At 39.0% G+C, this 22307-nt stretch overlaps 1 protein-coding gene across 2 annotated transcripts; it reads left to right on the top strand.

Moving 5' to 3' along the window:
* Positions 1-3924: 3924 nt before the first annotated feature.
* On the top strand, positions 3925-21129 carry rrbp1a (ribosome binding protein 1a). 2 transcript variants are annotated; one of them, XM_028468958.1, is made up of 29 exons: positions 3925-4108; positions 6280-7357; positions 8086-8240; positions 8347-8469; positions 9790-9942; positions 10066-10184; positions 10384-10537; positions 11878-12016; positions 12093-12277; positions 12361-12395; positions 12471-12546; positions 12653-12687; positions 12783-12864; positions 12945-12985; positions 13167-13245; positions 13327-13431; positions 14213-14317; positions 14410-14499; positions 14586-14672; positions 14755-14844; positions 14925-15017; positions 15103-15153; positions 15231-15311; positions 16544-16627; positions 16846-16923; positions 18689-18772; positions 18855-18938; positions 20367-20510; positions 20616-21129. In XM_028468958.1, the coding sequence occupies exons 2-29, from the start codon at positions 6292-6294 to the stop codon at positions 20652-20654; spliced, it is 3657 nt and encodes a 1218-aa protein (XP_028324759.1). In that variant the 5' UTR covers positions 3925-4108; positions 6280-6291; the 3' UTR covers positions 20655-21129. The 2 variants fall into 2 exon arrangements, with proteins under 2 accessions (XP_028324759.1, XP_028324761.1); XM_028468960.1 differs by lacking the exon at positions 16846-16923.
* The last annotated feature ends 1178 nt before the right edge of the window (positions 21130-22307 follow it).

Raw genomic sequence — 22307 nt, 5'->3', positions numbered from 1 at the left:
GATGCAATAAGTAGATATTTTTTAATAAATTACAATCATTACCAGGCTGGTTGGAGTGTTAAAAGGTGTTTTTTTTTTTTTTTTTTTTTAAGTAACTGAATGTATTTCTAATGGATTCCAGCTGCACGAATACCTTCACACAATGCTTTCATACAGAAAATAGCGTTTTATAAATTTGTGATAATGTCATTGAATAAAATCTACTTTCTCAAGAATGATCTGTTTTTTGTTGTTGTTGTTTTTTTTTTTTAAGTATTTGGCTTGTGCACACGAGAAATGTCATATAAATACGATAAGATCAGCCTTTATTCATCTCGCAAATGGAGAAATTTACAGTGTTACAGCAGCTAAGCAGGATAGCAGAAGAAAATCACTGTGCAAAATTTAATTAGATAAAAATTAAAAATATGTGCATCAAAAATAGTTGATAAGAGCCAGTAACTTCAAGATGCAAGTCTGTATACACTGTATGAACACTATCATAATCAAATGTAGCCATTGAGTATTTGTCCTGTAGTTCTAAATTCAAACACTAGGTGTCAGTGTATATCCTGCTTCCAATATAAGTCACAAAGGACCCATGAATTTAAACACAGCTGTGTATGCATGTTTGTGTTAAATCCATTGACCAACAGTGAATCCTGAAGCATGGGCAGTGTGATGCGTTAGTAAAGCGCACAGGAAATGCCATTGAAGCTCATGGGAGTCACAACTTGAACACACTGTTCATGAGTATCTCGGAAATTTAAGTTAAACCAATAACCTGTGGGGGAAACTAAACTGAAACTTGATGGGGTTTTTTTTTTTTGTTCAAGACAAACACCTTTTGTTTGCCTTAACATATTTATTTCTATCTTGGTAAACCTGTTTGTGTTTTAAAGTCTAACCAATGAAAACCTTTTTAAGGTTGTATTGTCTCGATCACTTCATATAGTGAATTAATATTTACGAGCTCCTCACCAGTGCCAAAGGACAAAGGTTGTACCTGAAGGATTATGTGACTCCTTTCTTGTGATAGTCCTGTATAAAGACAGGACACACCAAACGTGCCTGCCATGGATTTGTCAATATTGACCACTTCAGTCATCCCTGTCAGACTGACCTACCAAGCTGCAGTCTCTCATCTGATTGGACTGGACTAGAAACTACAGCCAACCAGGTTTTAACGAATTATCTGTACAAACAGAGGAGTTTGCCTTCTGTGCTCAGAGCAAATAAGTGTTTGCAGCAATGAACGCTTAGTTTTCTAAAAGGGCAAGAACTTTTATTTCATTTATTTTCATTCTGTCATGGTAAAGAGCACAATTTTTTTTTTTCCACAAGGAATATTGAACTTCATTACATTTCATATCCAGAAAGGAGCAGGGAGAAGGAAGACATTCTTATATTGCCTTACTCAATCACAATTATCAAACAATGGGTCTGCCAAGTTTTCACCAACTGGGTTTATGAAAATACAGCATTATTATTATAAAAAAGGAAAAAAAAATACATTTTACAAATTCAAGGAGGTCCTAATTATAAAAGATGTCTTTTATTTCTACAGAGCCAGTTTTACCCTTTACTTTGCAGATTTTTGACATACATAAGTTTAAAATGGAAAATCTTTCATCTGTCGTCAGTGTTATAAAAGAGTTCAGGTGTGTTTTTGATAGTTTCCACTGTCGAGTTTTGATTTAAGCAGCAAGGAAACAATTATTAGCTTGTTTTTTTTTTTTTTTTTATACTATTCAAAGCAGTAGTGTCTGAATTATTATTGTTACGTTCAGAAACATAGTGTTTGTTTAATTCTATTGTACTTTTTCTTCCTTTATTTCATTGTTTGATGCTGTTACTGTATATTTCCTGTTTCCTATTTCCTACATAGTGCGTATGCCTTGCATCATTTAATTCTATTGTATTTTTTCTTCCTTTATTTAGTTATTGATTGATGCTGTTATTTTTCCTGTTTCCCTGTTTTTTTTTTTGGAGCTGCTGCAACATCTAAATTCCCCCCATTGGGGATCTATAAAGTTTTATCTTATCTTAACTTAAACATAACCAATTTGATATTTAACATCAAATGATCAGTTTAGTCTGTGTACACTCTAGTAAACTTAGTGCTTACCAAGCAACTTCACCACTCGGCCTCATCTTATGTACATTACAATATAAAGATCATAGAGAGCATTAAAAAGCATTGTTTTCTTTACTCAATGAACTTCCTGAAATGTTTCCTCAGTGAAAATACCTCCCACGGGCTTGGATTGGATGATCTCATGGGTCAAATTTGACTCCTGCACCTTGAGTTTGACGCACTTAATCTGTTACATTTCCTAGGTTGCTCAGGCAGAAGCAAAAGAAAGATTATTTCAGAAAAAATGAATATGAATATTTAGATTGCAGACATGTACCATGTTTTATCCTGCACTGGGACATGACATACATACAGTACCTGATCTCCAGGCCTCCTAATCTCTAACTTTCCCTCCTGTGCTGAATAAACACTCCCCTTTTCTCAAGGATAGTTATATAAGTTTGATAACTCTTGCGATGGTATCTAAGAAATCTCCAATGGTGCATATTTTTGGCCAACCTTAGCATTCGTGAGATGTTTTATGAAAGATCTACAACAAATGGGGGGTTTTCACATTCCAATGAGTTGACCAGATTTGTCACCAATTCTGCCAATTCTGCTTATCTTTATGTTGTATAAGTTTAAAGCTGCTTATCAGGGCTATTCCCCTGAACAAATACTAGTTACAGCACTTTTTATCCCATGTTGAAAATGTGTACAAAGAAAGAAGAAGGCTAAAACGCCACGTCTATTGCCTAGAAGACACATACTAAGTCAAAACAAATAGCTGTAGAGTTTGACATCATTGCAGCCGGAAATGGTGCTGTTTGCTTATGCAAGTCTTTGTACAAGCTAAAGTGTAGCTGCAGGCAACTAAGTTTAAATTAAGAAGGCAGAAGAGACCAATAATGCACGTCTCCCAGTGGTGTCATTTTAAAAATGCAGAAAGTGCAGCACAAAGACAGAATCTCCAAGCAGCAAAAAGCGAATAAATCAGTTACATACTGTACATTATAGCCCGGCCGATTAATCAGCCAGGCTATTGGCTAGGGCTGGACTATATGGACCAAAACTCATAACTCGATATTTTTTTCTCAAAATGACATTATACAATAAAAATCTCGATCATTTTAATTCAAAGGAATCCATACCAGAAAGACAATTCACTTTTGGCTTTTTCTCCTATAAAGGACAGCATGTGTGAGTGAGTTCTGTAGTGTGGCTTAGTCAGTAGTAGTAGGACACAATAGGAATCCATCTAGCTGTGGTTATTTTCTTCAATTCTGAATTATTTTTTTTTTTTTACAATTATTAATTTTACACAGGTACACTACACAAGACAAATTCCTTGCACTGTCCTTAAAACTGTACATGGCCATTAAAAACATTTCTGATTCTGATTCTGAACCTAAACTTACCAATTTTTCAAAATGTAATTCATGTGCAATCTTGGGTCATGTTAAGGGTTTCAGAACCTTAGATTAGATTGAATATAATAATTTTATATTGTTTTTTCATTGTTATTCATTATTGTAACAGAACTCAGAAAGCACTTGTGGGTCAAATGTGTGTGACACTCTTTCTTTACATGAAAGGAACTAAAAAGCAAAGCATAACAATAGTAAACCTTGAACAATGTTACACTGAACGTTGAGAACTTGGCGGAATAGTCAAACTAATGCTTGTACCGCTACCAGCTTCAACAAGCGCCTTTTGTCTGACTTTTAAATGGCCTTACTGTGTGAAAGTGTTCCTACACTTGGGGAAAAACTACATCTCCCAGCAGCTTCATTTCCGGTACACGTCGCACTCAGCCAATCAGAGGGCTTGAGAATCTATGGTTTCTATGTGGGGCACGGGGCCAGCTCGGCTAGCCAGCTCGAAGTGCCACGACTTCACAGCGGAGCGAGAGCAGCGGAGTGAGGGGGGCAGACAGCAACTGGAAGAGCAAACAGCCACAGACAGCCTCACAGCAGCCTCTGCATCTGCCTGGAAAAGCTCCTCCACACTCAGACCATTCCCTCTGGAAAAACAGGGCTTATCATCAGCACTGTAAGTCCTGGAATCTTCTTCTTCTTCTTTCTTTTATTCATTGAGGAATCGTTAGCTAGCAGCTGCTAACTCTGCAGGAGTCCCACAGCCGGTTAAAGTTATCTTCATTAGTTTAGGACGGTTTTCACTGCTTTAAACTTAACATACACCTCACTGTGGGTATTTTAATGCTTTATTGGTTAAATATTGGATGTTGGAACTTGCCTAAATTCATTGCTTTAATGTTAATTCTATTCTAGCCGAAAACTAAATATAAATCACTTCAGATTTATTTGAATGTATTGTTTCCACAAGGACAGTGAGTCAATATCATCTGTTTTTATTTGATCCTAACGTGATATTAAATATTGAGTTTAGATTAAAGTGTTACATTGTAAAAAAAAAAAAAAAAAAAAGGGTACATTTTGTATGATTCCTATCCTCATGCACTGGTATTAAAGGATTTTTTTTAGATGAGTTCCACTCCTTTGTTTTCACTGATCCTCCTTTAATGTGGGTAATCCAGAGACCAGGAAAGAAAGCCTTCACTAGCTCTTCTTCACTGAGGAGGTGAGGTGTCTTTTTCTGCAAAGCTTCAGTGAATAAAGTGCTTCCACAGCTCTTGAAGAAGCTGAGATGAACTGAAGAACTTGATCACCCTGCCTTGGTTTTTTTTTTTTTTCTTTGCTGAGAGGAGATGCACTGACGTGTGAGGCAGTATGTTTTATAAAACCCTCCCCTTTCACACTAAAAGCTTTTCAGACCCTGGATTATACAGGAACTCTGGACTCGACTCTGGCAGCGTTGGCTTGGCTCAGCACTTTTCCTCCTACTCTTCTTAGGGTTATTATGAGACAATAACTATCCACTTTACTTCATGTCTAGTTTGCCTTTAAAATGTTATAGTTGGGACACTTTTCTTGGTGAAATAGCTTCTTTCAAGCAAACGTCTGGAGGTGTTTAAGTGTCCCAAAGCTATAAAGAATTCCCAGCCAAGTTTCCTGCCCTGCAGGCTAAACGTTCTTTGACAGGAGATTAAAAGAGAGAGAGAGATCCGTCTGTCTCTATACAAACCTTTACATATGTGAGAAGTTAAAGTGGAAGAAAAAATTGATTCGGTACTATATATCATGATATTTCACTACACGATAATGTTTTTTAACCAAAAAAAGAATTTTTTTTATTGGGCGAACATATGCATACATAAAAAAAAAAAAAAAAAAGAATCTGTTGAAGCAAAAGTTAACTTCTTGATTAACACACCACTTCTTTTAGATATTGATGCTTGAAGTAATTCAATTCAACTTTATTTATATAGCGCAAATTACAACAATAGTCATCTCGAAGCACTTACTTACATTTACTTGTTCTCACAAGTTTAAAAAAGAAAAAGAAATAAATTGTATTTCATACCATTGTGTACTCGTAAAGGTGAAATTTTTAATTATTGATTTTGTGATTTATATTGTATTGTTTAGTGTCGGGATATATTGCATTGTGAGATGTGTATCGTATTGTCAGATTCATGGCGGTGGACACCCCTATGGAGAACCATCCCTTTTATTTTATTCTATTCTTTTAGATCACCTATAATTCCTACAGTGCTTTTAAAATGTAATATTACTTTAGTAATGTGAATTCATCATTACTGTGCATTAGTAGTATTTCAGATTTACATTGGTAAATAACACTTGTTCATTTTGAATTAAAATTCAATAAAAAGTATATAATTTTTTAATCCCATCTTATTGCAGTTATTGTCCGATGGAGTGAAGAGACTTTAAAATGTACTAATACAAACCATGTGCTGACCCTGTGTATTACAGGCTGTGCACTCCCTGTACTCAGTGCTCCAGCAGTGCAGTGAGCTGTATGTACACGTCTGTTCTACCTGTGCTCACACATGTGTGCAGAGTGGGCCTGGAGCAGAGGCTTCAGTTTGCTGATAAGACTGACGGGCTGGCATTATGTAGCCAGCCTTGAGGTAGTTGTTGTTGGGTGACATCTTGAGGCCATTGAGCGTAAAAGCAGTGGATTGTATGCTCCACACTTAGAGGATCCTCCTCAGCTGCTCTTTTAATGTAGGAATTAAGCAAAAAGTTAGTAAGCAGGCAAAATTAGCAAATACATTTTGAGAAAATTAGAATTTTTGAATGTGTTTTGATCATTTGTCTCTCATTTTTGGTTCACAGAAACTGAAAAAAATGGACATCTATGACCCCCAGACCCTCGGTATTATGGTGTTTGGTGGATTCATGGTGATCTCAGCTGTTGGGATTGCTCTTGTCTCCACCTTTTCCATGAAGGAGACTTCCTACGAGGAGGCCCTAGCCAAACAGCGTAGAGATTTGGGTAAAATTCAAACGGTGCGCTCTGACAAAAAGAAAAAAGACAAAGTGTCTGAGAAAAAGAACCGTGGGAAGAAGAAGGAGGAGAAGGCAAACGGAAAGATTCCTGAGCAGGAGAAGAGTGACGAGGCCACTGAGGTGGAAGCTGAAGTGGTCCCAGTCGCTGAGTCATCTGTAGCTCCAGTTTCTGCTGCTGCTCCAGCTTCAGAACCCATCACTGCTCCTGAAACCAAAGCAGCTACAGCTCCAGTGGCTCCAGAAACGCTGCAAGAGGCTTCTGTGGTACCAAGCGCTGTAGTTGAGCCCAAACCTGCTTCATCTCCCAAAGATAAAAAGAAGAAGAAGGTGGCAAAGGTTGAGCCAGCCCCCACCCAGATGGCTGTGTCAGTTAAAACCTCTACAACCTCTGGTGCAGTACAGGCTGCGGCTGCTGCCCCGGCTAAGGCGGCGGCTACTGCCCCGACCAAAGCAGCTCCGGCTAAGGCGGTGGCTCCCCCGACCAAAGCAGCGGTAGCCCCAACTAAGGCGGCAGCACCCCCAACAAAAGCAACAGCCGCTCCAACTAAAGTGGCAGCTGCACCGACCAAATCTGCGGCTGCGCCGACTTCTGCACCCGTCACGGCCAAGGCCACTGCTCAACCCGCCAAGTCTGCCCCCGCTGCTGCAAAATCAGCCCCATCTGCTGCTCCTGCTACAGCTAAAGTGACCAACGTAACATCCAAATCTGCCCCAGCACCAACCAAGTCTACTGCAGCCCCAGTTAAGGCAGCACAGGCACCAAAAACCACCCCAGTGCTGGAGGCTGTGACCAAAGAAGTCCCAGTTATGGCTGTGCCCCCAGTGGGATCCCAGCAGCCTCCCGCTGCAGCACCTAAAGCACAGGAGCCAAAGAAGAAGGCATCAAAGAAGAAGACTGAGCCTGGTGAGCAGATCTGTGCAAAATAATAATAATATTATGTCTTGTTTTTGTGCTTAAAAAGAAAGACAAAGTTAAGTTTTTGTACAGTTTGTGTCTGCGCCTAAATGAGATGGAGATACTGTTACACATAACCAAAGAGTTAAATCACACTTATTTCTGACCTTTAAAATCCATTAGACACCATGTAATTTAAAACATAATCAACTAACTGCTATCGTTATTATTTAAACAAAAGGTCCACTGGTAACTAAAAAGAACCATAATTATTACTTGGTGTTAAATGGTGGTGGCTATGGATGCCCTGTTCTCATTGAGAGAATAACCTGTAAATGAACTATTTGGTGTGTGTTTGTGGAAAGCTGTGAAATGGACAAAGTCTGGCACTGGCCTCTGGAGGCCGTGAGTTCACCAGCTTGTCCAAACATCACTGGCCTGTTTCCTCACGGACAAAGCCTCTTAGTGCATCTGACAATGAGCTGAGAGGGAAGGCGATGTGTAGTGTTGGCCTTCTCTTTGCCTCAGGCTCGTCTCTGCCTGGTGTCACAATGTGCTCGTAGTAGTGCCAAGAGACCCAGACTCGGAGGATAAGACTTAACCTTGTCCTTTTCTTACGGTGGTCTGTTGATAAAGGAATGCTGACGCACTGAATGATTAAAACTGTCTGACAGTCTTTTATTTTTTGTATTAACTTCTGACCTTGTGCTGCTGTTCTCTTCTGTTTTCTTTTCTAGCAGCTGCAGTGGACACTGCTGATGCCCCTCTGTACCTACCCTACAAATCCCTGCTGTCCACCATCAGTAGCATGGTGTTCAGCGACGGAGAAGCTCATCGACTCATTGAAATCCTGTCGGAGAAAGCTGGCATCGTTCAAGATACCTGGCATACAGTAGGGTTTACTGACGTTAATTGAGAAGATGGAGAGTTTGGGGCCAAGGCCCCAACTCTCCATTTTTCTCCATTTTTCTTAGTTGATTTGATGTTTTTCTCTTCAGGCCACACAAAAAGGAGACCCAGTGACTCTGCTGAAGAAGCAACTGGAGGAGAGGGAGAAACAGCTGGCAGCAGAGCAAGAAGAAGGGTTAGCAGTGAAGAACCGTCTGAGAGAGCTCTCAAAGGTTTGCAAATTATTGAACCTACAATCAGGCCACACTGATAGAAACACCTATTTAGTGGGATTTCATAGTTTACTCCAATAGCAGCAGGGAAAATAAATTTGAAAAACAATTTCAAACATTTGAAAAAAAAATATGACTAAATAAATATTGAATATTTGCCATTTAATGTTGGTCTGACAGGGGGCGCCAGAGGAAAGGTAAAGATCTATGTAGCACACATAGTGCACCTTGTCAAGATCCTCAGATTACTTCCATGTTGTTGTGTAAATACGATGGCGTATTAGGACCATGTTAAAATAAAAAGAAATCTGACCACTACGAGATTAAAGTTGTAATATTTTGAGAATAGAGTCGGAATTTTTTTGTGAATAAAGCCTTATCTTTGAAAACTCGTTATGATATAACGCTCAGAAATCCCTGTGGAAGTGAACGCAACTAACACCGGTAACCCTAAAGTCGACTATTTCCAGCCGCTTCCTCCTCCACTAAAGAGGCTGTTTGCTCCAAATCAGTCTCGTTTATTAGTCGGAACAAATGTAAAAGTCTGCAAATTGGCTTTAAAGTCTTTAAACTGATAAGTGTGGTGGTGATGGGCCAAAAGGCTCAGCATTTCGCTGTGTGTGAAACCTAAGAAATATAATCTCACTAAATGTTCCACATTTTCCATAATGCACGAGTGACCGCAACACAGACAAGATACTGTTTGTATTTAAAATGTATTCTCATAAATTTACGACGTCATTCTTGAAATATTACGACTTTAATCTTGAAATATTACGACTTTAATCTCATAAAATTACGATTTTATTAGGATACGACTTTGTTCTCATAAAATAACAACTTTATTCTCGAAATATTACGACTTAAATCTCTTTTTTAAAATGTTAATGACCCTAATATGCCATTGTAAATAAGGAAATCAAGGTTTATGTTTGTGTTCTTATACTGTACACAGTAAGCTGTGTGAGTGTTGGTGGTGGTCGGAGGGGCTTATGGCGCTCTGTCAGTCTGCCCCAGGACAGCTGTGGCTACAATAGTAGCTTACCACCACTATGTGTGGCGGAAAAGAATAATGCACATTTGAGTGTCTATGAATAAGCGCTATATAAAATCTAATGCAATATTATTATTGGTCACTATGGCTTTATTCAACCAATAAAACATGTGCCTGCTTTACAGCTCATGTTTGCTTTTTGTTCTAAATTCAAGCCATTAAAATATGCTGATTCTACAGTTGCAGTTTTCTGTTGTGACTGTCGAGTGGGAGACTCATTGATGTGATCCGATGGGTTCTTTCTTGCTGTGCTGTGCTTTTCTCAGGAGTTATCTGCTGAAAAGTCAAAGGTAGCCAGTGTGGAGACCAGGCTGAGCTCTCAGCTCAGTAAGAGAGAACAAGAAATGATTGCTCTACAAGCTCGCATGCAGGCCAGCTACCAGGACCACATGGCCCAGACCCAGAGGCTCAATGCTACGGTGGGTCCAACAAAACCTTTCCTACATTCATATCAATATCGTTTTAGTCTACATTTTGCGGTGTGGATGTAGGTATTGCTGTTTTAGGAATATTTCAGTAACTGGTGTCTAACATCACTGCAGGTCCTCAGCCTCCAGGATCAGCTGGAGAAAGGCCCCAATGCCCAACTGGCGCGTCTTCAGCAGGAGAACTCCATCCTCCGTGATGCCCTGAACCAAGCAACCAGCCAAGCTGAGAGCAAGTGAGTTTGTTCCCCAACAGTAACATAGTACTGTTGTCATAATAAAGCCTTCATGTTCCTTCTACTGAGTGATTCAGTGTGTGCCGTTTCACACAAATGTGGAGCAGAACACTAAAGAGGACTAGCATGTTATAAGCTGTTGTAAAGTCTCATGTTTAATGTGTATCTGTGCTGCTCCACCTTATTTATTTTGTCTCAGACAAAACGCTGAGCTGGCCAAACTGCGTCAGGAATGTGCAAAGTTAACCAAGGATCTTGGTGAGAAGACGGAGAGTCTTGTTGCTGATGAGCACATCAGAAAGGGACTGGAGGCCAAAGTCTCCACGACTGAGAAGCAGCTTTCACTGCTGCAGGTTGGTGTTGCTTCTATAGTTTCTATAGTTCATCCTCTTCAAAAGTCTATTGTAGATCTCTGACTACTAAATCTCATCATTTTGTACAACTTAGTCCTTTCCTTTGGCTCAGCCTAATGTGAGTTTTAATTGCGTTGTAATCACAGAGCCCAGGGCGAGGCTGGAATGCTGCTCTTCATTAAAGCTGCAGGAAAAATAAACCTCTTAGCACCAGCTAGAACGTGCACAGTGTGTCCGAGTGTCTCTCCTCATCAGCTGGCTGTAGTCGTTTGTGAAAAGCATAGAAACAGCCCAATACACAATAATGCATGTGACTTTCAGAGACCAAATCGTTCATTTAGGCTTTTTTTGTTGATCTGGGATGCACGAGTCAGAAAATACATTTAAGTTCATCTTTATTCACGTTAACTTGCAACCCTTTGTGTTTATGTAGGAAAATACTCAGATGTCCACCTTTTGTCTTTTAATTTAACCATACTTGCGATTAAAATCTGTTTTTCAAGGCAGACCAGGCCATGACATCAAATTAATATTATAGTATAATAATTCTACCACAATAATAGGCTCCAGTGTTATTTGTGTAGACTAAAACTTTTTGTCATAGTTTTCAACTACAATAACTCAACTATGACTAATTGAAAAAAAACACGTGAACAAAAGCTATATCAAAATATATAGATATTCTCGTCAACTAATAAAAAGGAAAACATAATAACTCATGTGATTTTGTTTATTTACGCATTGATCACATCTGTGTATATTTACAAACATTAATTCCATCCCATATCTGCTTGATAAATGGTCATTGAATCTTTAAAAAAAATACAGAAACTCTTATCCTGAATATTTTAGTCGACTAAACTCTTTCTGTCATAGAGTTGACTGAAACTAGACTATAACTAAAATTCTCCTGATGACTAAGATTTGCCTCAAACTAAGTGTAATTTTAGTCAAAACACTTAAATGTATTGTCAAAATTACCACTGGAGGCTCAGGGTGTTTTATGTGAGTTGCTACTTTTTTAAATTTATTCACAGCCTCAAAAATGAGGTTACCATGTGGGGCGTTTGTCGTTTACAATGGTCATTAAATTATGCTGAGGACACTTTAGCTTATGGATTTTGTGTTAGAAATGCTATTTTTTAAAAAGGGGGTTTGAAACGTTTTAAAGGGTTAACTCTCCTAAAAGCTTCATTTAATTTAACATATTAGGTCAAATATACTGTCCTTGGATTCTCAGGGTTTGTTGCTGTTTTTCAGCCCCATTGCTGTCAGGCTTTATTATGTAGGAATATTAGCTGCCTCCTGGTATTACAAATATGATGAACTGTTTTCATCAGGCTAACCATGCAGAGAGTGAGCGTGCCCTGCAGAAGCGATTGGAGGAGGTGTGTGAGGAGCTCCGTACGACTCAGAGTAGAAACAACACCCTGCAGGCCTCCTTTGACCAGGCTCAACAGGACAGCAGCGCTCTGTCAGGTGTGAAACCACAAAGGTCAACCATGAGAAACATTCCATGTAAGGCATTAGTCTGAAGCCACTGTGTGTGTTGCAGATTATCAGGTGCGCATTGGGGCCCTGGAGGCTGACGTCCAGGACCGCTCGGCTCAGGTGGAGGCCCTCACCGCCAAACTGGAGGAGACGCAGGCAGAGAAAAACCAGCTCACACAACAAGTGACCACCATCAACGCACTACTGGAGGCTGGTCAGAACAAAAAGGAGGAGGAAGAACACAAAGAGGTGAAACATCTCGTATTCATCACTCTGAACACTGGCTTTACATGTTTCCATTCATGGATGTTTGTTCACTCTTATATTTCTAGGCAGAAGATGCTGAACTGGAACAATTTAAACTCGAGTAGGTGATGGATCCTTTTTTCTGACGTATAAACCAAATAAAATGTCTGACTGAGATTCTTCTCTCACTGTACAGCCTTCAGGAGAAAGAAACCCAGCTTAACACACTTCAGGAGGAGCTGAAGCAGCTGCAGATGAAGAAGGAAGAAGCTGTAAGAAGTTTCTCTCTTTTTTAATTGGGTGAATTTGTTTCATTTTTTTAATGACAAATTAAATAAATAAAAAAAATTTTTCTTCTATCTTTGTTTTTTTTTACAGGAAAAGATCAATTCAGAATTGGAGCAGAAAAAGAGGTAGTTTTCGATTGATCCATTGTCTTAATTCAAAGGTTGTGACTTCTGTTTTGTAATTTTTTAACTTTCTACATATGAATTGTGTATTCTTTTAGCGAGGATGCTAGTCTCATCACATCACTTGAAGATGATCTTAAAAACCTCAAAGAAGAGATGACACAACTTCAAAACGCACCAGTAATGAACTCGCTTCATATTCACAGAGGTTTATCACTATAAAACACCATGTATAATTATTTACATTTTTCCACTTTCAGCTTTCAGACGTCTCCGACAATCTGGAAACACTTAAAAACAGGTAATAGCTGCCTTGAAGGGGAGCTGTAGAGAATTTTGATTACAAGCTCTATTATAAGAACATAAATATCAATGCACAGATTTTGTTTATTTTTAATATATTAAATACATTTCATGTTTCACTACACATAGCTTTTAAAAAGCACACCATTAATGGGGTCTTTCTCTCTTGTTTTTATCAGTCTATCTGAGAAGGAAGCTCTCGTGGCATCACTGCAGGAGGAGCTGAAAAACACCAAAGACCAAACGGACGCCACAGATGTGAGAGCGCACTCTTGTTAGTGGTTTATCAATGAATCCTGATCTGCTGTAATCATTAATTCTGATTTCTTGCTGTATTAGACTAATTTAACACAGCTAGCCGCTGCTCTAGCTGAAAAAGAAGCTCTTGTGGAGTCACTACAGGAGGAGCTGAGACAAACTAAAGACCAGAGCAACGCTAACGAGGTGATGACACACGACGGTTGGTAGTTTATCACTTAGACCGCACATGTCAAACTCAAGGCCTGACGACCAAATCCGGCCTTTTAGTGCAACCAATTTGGTCTGCAACAAAAAAAGTTCATGAATTTTTTAACAGTGTCTATTTGTACGGTGGCCAGTACGAACAACCCCCGGTGCTATTGGTATGGTTACCGAAGTACACGTTCATAGCGTCTTAGGGTTATGGTTATAACCCAATATCGCAACAATTTTTAGGGTAAGGGCTAGATAGGATTGCTGCGAACAGATGGAATGTCGGTATATTGATACAGCAACTGTACGAAACTGCCATTTTTTAAACCAATTCAAACATCTCAGCTAGATTTCTCCAAAACAATGCACAAATTTAGTTAAACTCTGCAATGTTAGCAGGTGTCACATTTTCCCCATGCTTGTATCACATGATGGTTGTCATTTTTCATCTCAAATTGGTGAAAGAACTTTTTTCAAATAATGTCACAATTTCCCTAAATTATATAAAATTTGGCCACAAATACAATCAACCAATTGAAAGTAAAGATCCTGCAGAGACTGTACATAGTTTTTTTTATCATTTATTTATACGTGGAAATGCAAACTAGAGCACAATAATGATTCAATTTCTCATTTTCCTGCCTAAAGTCTTTGGCTTACTCAAGATAATCTCCTCCATATTCCTCCTGAACTAAATGAGTTTAACATCCCTGGCTTAGGCTGATGTGCTTATTAATGAAATGACTGATCATTGTTTGTTTGCATCCATCAGAGTTCTACAGCACAGCTAATGGCTTCTTTAGCTGAGAAGGAAACGCTCCTGGCGTCACTACAGGAGGAGCTGAAAGAAGCCAAAGACCAAACAGTCGCCAATGAAGTTAGTTTCATGCAGTTGTTGATGCATTAATGCCCCTCAGATATTAGAACGATCAGCATTAACTGATCTAATCATGTTTGTTGCTCCATCAGAGTTCTGTGGCTCAAATGACGGCGTCTCTCGCTGAAACCAAAGATAATCTAATGACGCTCTTCCCACATGTTTCTGTTGAGGCTGAGCAGGTAAAAACTTTGGCCAATCAGAACTCAGTCTTTCATTCTGGTGATTGTGTTGTTCATTTTTCGTTTGTTTTTTTCTGCTCACACAGTCAAACTGGCTCCAAGTGTTCCTGCTGGGAGTCCAGGAGACTCTAGTTCAGCAGAACCAGGAGTCCCAGTCCAGCAAAGATGTGCCAGTGAGCTTCAGCTTCACACACTGATCACACCAGTGTTTAGAACTGGCCTGAGGAAAGTCTGAGTGTCTGCTCTCTGTTTCAGGAGCTGCTTGAAAAACTAAAGGAGGCGGAAGAAAGCCATGGCACGCTGCAGGCTGAGTGTGACCAGTACAGGACAGTCCTGGCTGAAACTGTAAGTGATTAAAGCAATAATAAGGTGGTGGATTGTTTAAGTGATTGTACAACTTCATTAGGTCTTTATTCTCCTCCCAGGAAGGAATGCTGAAGCATCTGCAGAAGAGCGTGGAAGAGGAAGAGCTGGTATGGAAGTCCAAGATGGCCGACACTGAGGCTCAGCTAAAGGAGGCATGTACTCATTCCTTTACTTCCTCACCTTTTTTGGTTGATTTACTCCATTTGTAACACAATCTGTCCCAAATTCCACCATCAGGCTCAGCAGAAATTCAGTGAACTGGAGGCAGAAAACCAAAGTATAGCTCAGGTATGAAAACACTGTTCAGATCACTTCTATCTGTACCTCAGCCCTGCAGTTCTTTGACTTTCTGCTTGTTTCTGCAGTTGAAAGAGCAGCTAATGCTTGTGGAAGCTCAGCTGGAGAAACAGGCAGACAACCATGTGACCTCAGAGGAGATGGAGCAGGTATTGTAGTCACTTTTATTACAACACAAGTCTAAATAAGCTGTTTGACCACTGTGATTGATAAAATAAAGTAACAGGACGCGCTATGAGATGGGTTAATGCGGTGGTTCCCAACCTTGGGGTCGTGATCCCATGTGGGATTGCCTGGAATCAAAATGGGGTTACCGGAAATGTCTAGTAATGGGTAAAAAAAAAAAAAAAAAAAAAAAATTTTTTTTAATTATTATTTTTCAAATACACATCACACACAATAACTATCACGTAACTGTATCCTATACTTAAACATTCTCAAATATGTCTATTTCAAATGAAATGCAGTATAAAAATATGATTTGACGCACTAACCCTGGCTACTTTGTTTTTTTTTTGTAGCACACTTTAACTCATTCAGTGCCAATCATTTTCAGATTTTTCTACCCTCCTCAGTGCCAGCCGTTTTTTGAGCATTTTAACTGATTTTTAAAGACCCACAGAATATTTTGTGCTATGACAATCTGAAATCTGACACCTGATTCTGAAAGTGTAAAGTCTCTACTTTCATCAGAAAAAAATAGTTCGTAGCTTGTTTAGTTCTTTTGTAATCAGCCGTTGAATAGAGCAAGTTTTACACTCATCGCCAGTTTCAGAGCAAAAAGCTGAAAAATCAGGCTTTTTCCAAAAAAAAAATCTGTCAGTGACTTGGAAGCAATTTTTAATTTTGTTTTGAAAACGTTGATCATTTGATAACATCTGAACATTGGTTTCCTTTTAAAAAAAAAACATCAACAACAACACTGAAACAAGGCTTTTGATAGCAAAATTATTATTATTTTGCTATCTGGCTCACAGTTAAATGTCATTGTATTTTGTATCTGCTCCCCCCGTCAATCACACAGACGCAACTTTCTCCCGACACGCAGAAATGACCCGTTTGGCCCGGTTAGTTGATGGTTTTATCTCACGATTGCATTATCAATAATCCGTCACTGTGTATCCTAGCAACTTCCGTGAAAAAACGGGGTCAGGAACCACTGGGTTAATGTGTCTGTGTTTATGGAAACAATAACATGTCTTAGTTATTGTTGAGCCCAATTTGGAGCTAAGAAAATCTTTTCCATATTAGGGGAATCTCAGCCAAAGAGGGTAAATCAGTGCTGTGATGATGGGATGTACTGGTCTTTTTTTTAATATTCTGTTGAAAACTTCTGTTTTCCTGATATGAACAAAGCGTCTTCACATCTGTTTCTCTTTAGCTGAAGCAGCAGCTGTCTGAGAGCCAGAGCCAGCTGGAGTTGGTCCAGAAGGAGTCCCAGGCCCACAAGGAGGAGCTCTTACAGGTGACTAAACCACTCCAATGTCATGATCCACAGTCACGGGGTGTTATTTTAGAGCTAGGAGGGTGGCTGGGTGCTGTAATACATGTTATTATCATTGTGTGGAGTATTCTGTTCACACACACACACACACACACACACTGAGGTGTCATTGACACACTAATGTGGTTCACGGATGAGGATTGCATTCCATGTGATGAGCGACGGCTTCCTGTTTCCAGGTCAGGGAGCAGCTGAGTGAGATCACTGTGCGGGCTCAGCAGGAGCAGAATGGGCCGACTGAAGCTGAAGCCAGTCAGGTCAGGGTGCAAAGGTCACAGGGCACCCTTCTGCCTCTGTCAGAGAGCACTGGACAGTCCTGGAGAGATTAAACACATTTACATACAGCACTGATAAAAACACCTTTTAAAATGTTAAACGCTTGGGATATAACATCAAAATGTCTTTTATTCTTAAAATAGTTTTAAAAATGTATAATTGGCTATATTTTAAGTTTTTTTTTAAGTATGTTAAACTGAAAGATTTAAATGAACCAATCAGAAGCTGATTCCTGACATTCATGTTGGTTTAAAATTTTAATTAATTAAGTTTCAGGAAAAGCTACATTTTGTCACTTTTTTTTCCAATTCATCCTGGACGATATAAAACCAACATGTCACATAATCTGTCCAAGGATGTACAAAAGGTTTAATATGTGTGTCTGTTTAAATGTGTCATGTCAGCAGCACGGTGCAAGCACACAATATATACAGTAGGTCCAATACTAAACATGAGTGAGCATAAATAATGCCAGATATTGGTTATATTTCACCTACAATTAGAATATTTTTCATGCACTCTTTTTCCAAATGTCAAAATATTTTCATAAAAACATTTGACTTATTTGCGTTTCTTATAAGTTTTCAAATGCCTTTTAGTGTTTTGTGTTAAATTGGTTTTCTACCCCTCAAGTCTTTAATTAAATTAAATGAACTTTATTTTCTCTTGGTGCTATTTCTGGCTGTCAGGAGTTCAAGTTTGTGGTAAATATGCACATGAAACATTTGGGAATGTGTGTGGAAGTTTTTATGAGTTACTGAATAATTGAAGTGCAGCATTAATTTTTAAATTCTGGATGAAAAGACTGAGTTTAATCAAAGTCTGACCACTGGAGCGATGCGTCTCCACTATGTCCAGTGTTCCTCTGACAGGGCGACTCTTCACGCTAACCTGTCTTTGTTGCACTGATTACTAGTAAAAAAAGACTAACCACTGCAGTTCTTCTCCTTCGTCGGCATGTTCACCACTCCTTTGTTCACAGATGTTTGTGTAGCTCCTAACGACTCAGATCATGCAGTAGCGTGAGAGGAAACTAGGGCTGGGCAAAGAATCGATTCATCGAATTTGTAGATGAAAACAATTTTTATTTTTGCAAATTCAAGTTAAATTTATTTTTATTTTTTTTTCCACCACAGTTTTTTTTTTTTGGACTCTTTCGCGTTCCGATGCGAGCCACCCCCCTCTTTGTTTACATGTGTTTCCCCTTTGAGTAGGCTATATGTGTGCCACAGGCATGTTTCATTTTTTATTCACACTATGCTGAAATGCTAAGGGAAGACTTTAATTGTACTGTTATGTTATAAAATATGTAGTTATCTGATTTCTTAATCAGAAAATTTAAGCTACTGTGAAGTTACTGTTGCACTTTTGCTTAAACCTGGGTTAAAGCTTGATATTGTTGAATGACGGAGTCTCATTTACTTTTTTGGGGGGATTTTTCTATGTATTCTAACTCTTGAGGACAATCACAGCAATAAAGTTGCAATTTTGACAATATATTTGATGTCTGTGGTCATTTTTAAGTGCATTTAAAAAAAAAAAAAAAAATTGAGAATCAAAAAATTGAATTTTTCTTTAAAAAAAAATCTAAGATTTTTTCAGGCAAAATCGCCCAGCCCTAGAGGAAACTAACTTGGTGCACAGGTGGAGCGTCTGGTGTGCCTGCACCGTGCTAACCACGTGTCCATGCTAGATTGTGAGCCGTTCATTAGTGTCTGCGTGTGTGTTTGTGTTTGCGTCCCTCAGGCTCAGACTGAGTTGAGTCAAACATCAGAAAAGCTACAGGAGGAGTCGACTCAGAGGCAGCAGCTCTCAGAAGAGTTTGAGCAGGTAGTGGACATTTTTCTTCTCCTCCTCCTCACGACACGATGAGCAATAAAACTAACGTAGGTGTGTGCTGCTCATCCACCAGGCCCAGAAAACCATAACTGACCTTCAGACTCAACTGGATCTTTTGAAGGAGTCCGAAGATACTGAAGACATTAATCAACTCAAGGTGTGTGAGAATATCATTGTTTATTGTGCAGGTGAATAAAAATATTCGATCTGAGTGACGAAACACACAAATGTCACACAAAACTTCAGTTATGGCTTATACAGATGATGTAATGTAATTTTAATCACGCATCACAAACGGAGAATGCAAAAAGCAACAAAAATGATGTCGACACATAAATATGCACATGTTCAAGTCCCACAACTCACTCGATGAGGTCAGAAGGGTAACGAACCTTTTTGACTAGTTGCAGCAGATGTCAAAGTAACAAAAATACATACTTTGTATGGTGTTTATTAGATTATAGTCTGCAACAATGTGTGCTAACAAATATATATCACGGCTCATTATTAGTGTGTTGTGTAAAATCCTTAGGTCTGAAAATATTTGTTTAAAATATTCATGTATTTATTAAGGTTTAAGTACTCCCACACAGTCGGTGGCACTAAGTTGTGCTAATAGTCTTTAATTTGGTGTAAAACATACATGGGATATTATTTGAATTAGTAATAAATGTGTGTATTTAAATGGTAAGAAACATAAATTCATGCACTAACTAAAACGACCCCAATAAAGGGATGTTACATTAGGTTTTAGGGTTTGTTTCTTTATCAGTAGCCTTAATAATTCTGTGGCTGTGTTCAAAATCACATACTAACGTACTACTCATACTGTCTGACGTCAAAATTAGTATGTGGTGCGTTCACATACGTTAGGTAGTATGCAAAGATTGAGTACGCGAGAAATACCTGGATATATACTATGTTGAAACATTTTTGAAGCATGCACAGTGGGCACACTAGTCGTTCTTAACCGCCCCATGATGCATTGCGAGCGGAATGTAAAATCGTCCTGGGACCAGCTTCATGCTAAAAGTCAAACATCCCTTTTTCAAAACAAAAGCATCTCTTCTCATCTTCCATTATTTTTTAATGCTTTTGTAAATACGACTTTTATTTTGTGTCCAGAAGTTTAGTCAGTAGCACAATGGTGGGTCTCTGAAAATTTTCGAATGTCGGCTATGGATCAAATCACCACATGTTGATATTCTACTTGGTCACTTTCTCTCTTAAAATGTTTTCAGGACTTTTAAATGTGGTGAATTAACAGAGATATTCAGCCTCAGTGGGCTTCAGGTTTTTGTCATTGAAGGTTCAAAATGCATCTTGGGAAACTTGGAAGAATACTTTAGTGGGGATGGTCACCATCGTGATCATACTTATAGTATATAGTAGACATTATGTACTCATTGAGTGTGTAGTGTATAGTACAGAGTGTGCTGTTTCAAACACAGCCTGTAATTTGTCACACCAAATCCCAATTTAGCTGCAGATTACTTTAAAAACTGCAGCTGTCGCTTCCACGCTGAGCGTTAAACACTGGTGTTCATGGCGTTATTTGAAGCGGTGTGTGTTGCTGTTGTCCCAGGAGCGCCTGGAGAAGGAGAAGAAGCTTTCCAAAGACCTCGGCCAGGCTGCCACTAAACTCCAGCAGCTTCTCAAAGCCACTCAGGAGCAGCTGACCAAAGAGAGGGAGACCGTGAGAACAATGCAGGACCATCTGGAGGGCAAGGTGAACATCCCCCACACACACACACACACACACACACACCCTCCTCTGCTGATGTTTGACATGCCAGAACTTTTACGCTGAGTCACTGTTGTGCGTGTCTTTCAGGGAGAGTACGTGGAACTGAAGGAGGGAACGTCCGTCTGAAGAGACGCTACACAGACGCTACAATACAAAAACAGCCAATTATGCCTTATGATTACCATAGTTATGCATTCCAAATTATTTTTTTTCTTGTACTGTAGTTAATTGCCTTTGTTGCAACTGTATCTTGAAGTATTTGATATATTGACCATTTCAAAATAAGATTCAAGGAGGGAATCTTTGAAAGCCACATTCCATTATGAATTCTGGCTATGTCAGAAGTTTATCCCCCTCCCCCGCCTTATGTCCCAATATTTCCTCATAGCTCAGTGTTAAAAGGGAACATGAGTGTACGTCAAACGTGCATCAATCTGTGCAATTTACGTTTATGTCTTTTCTATGTTTGTCGGATGAGGGGAGCTTTTAACGGTCAATGGATGCAGTACCTTCAGAGCTGGCTGTCCTCTGAGGCCGGCTGCCAATAACACATTTCATGTGTGTGAATGAATAAACTACAGTCTAGCACTACCTGATTCTGCTCAATGTGTGCTGTGGTATCTGTGCATTTTATGTGTGTCTGGAATTAGGTTTGTGAAACAACAAATTCATACACGTTACATTTGAATTACGTTGTCACAATCACATAGTCCTGCTAAAGGACTGACTCATGGACAGATGGAAGTTGAGATCCATAGATTACATGATGATATAGTAGTGGCTAGTCTATAAAACTTTAAGGTTTAAGTTTTTAATCAACTGATTTTTGTTTACGGTCAAATTGCTTTTTTTTTTTGGTTGTTTCAGCAGTCGTGTATGTTTCCAAAGTCCTTTACAGCAGTGCTTCTCAACCTTTTAAGCCCCTGCCCCCCAAAATATAGGGTTTCAAATAGAAATAAAATGGGTTTCAAGTGACCAAAAACATGGTAGTGAAATGGGATTTTAAAAATCACAGAAACTGGTTAAAATTTGCAGATTAGAGTGGCCAAAAATGGACAGAAAAGGTGGTGAAAGGGGTTATAATTATCAATATTGGCTTGATTGGTTCAAATGGGCAAATAATGGGTATGACAAATTGTGAATGTGCTTACTGTAAGTTGGCAAAAATAACCATTGATTATAATAAGAGGTTAAAAAATGACAATATATGCAACATTAGGTGGGTAAAGTGGTGGAAAGGGTTTATAAGTGCAGGAAATGTCTTGAAATTGAAAAAAAAAAAAGGTGCAGAAAAGGAATTGCAATTTGAGAAATGGGGGCAATGTAGCAAAAAATACATTAAAAGAAGCTAAAAATGGGCTTGGATTGTTTAGAAAATACTCTTGAGTTTCTTGAAGGCGTCTGGAGAACCCCTCCTAGTGTCTAACAACCCCAAGGTTGAGCACCTCTGCTTTACATAACCATTACATTTCACTCTATTATATCAGTGGAGGTAAGCTACATCTTTAGACACACAAGCCCAGGGTCAGTATTATAGAAGCAATGGCTCCTCCCCCACCCAGCAGCCATTGAATAATTGTTATTCTCTATCACTAATTCAAAAACAGACCAAAGTCTAGTGGGAGAGAAAACCTGCATTGATTAGGGAGTAAACAGGCAACAAGTCAAACAATGAAGCCAAATATTGCATCAGAATTATTTTTAACCGTAACTCAGCATCAAAGTCCAGTGTGGAGCAGGATATTACAGGCCTTGTTTGGCCCCGCCCCCAAACCATAG

This window comes from Gouania willdenowi, chromosome 15, assembly GCF_900634775.1.
Source record: "Gouania willdenowi chromosome 15, fGouWil2.1, whole genome shotgun sequence".
Lineage (NCBI taxonomy): Eukaryota > Metazoa > Chordata > Actinopteri > Blenniiformes > Gobiesocidae > Gouania > Gouania willdenowi.
The sequence above is the reverse complement of the archived record's forward strand: the minus strand, read 5'-3'. Positions and strand labels throughout refer to the sequence as shown.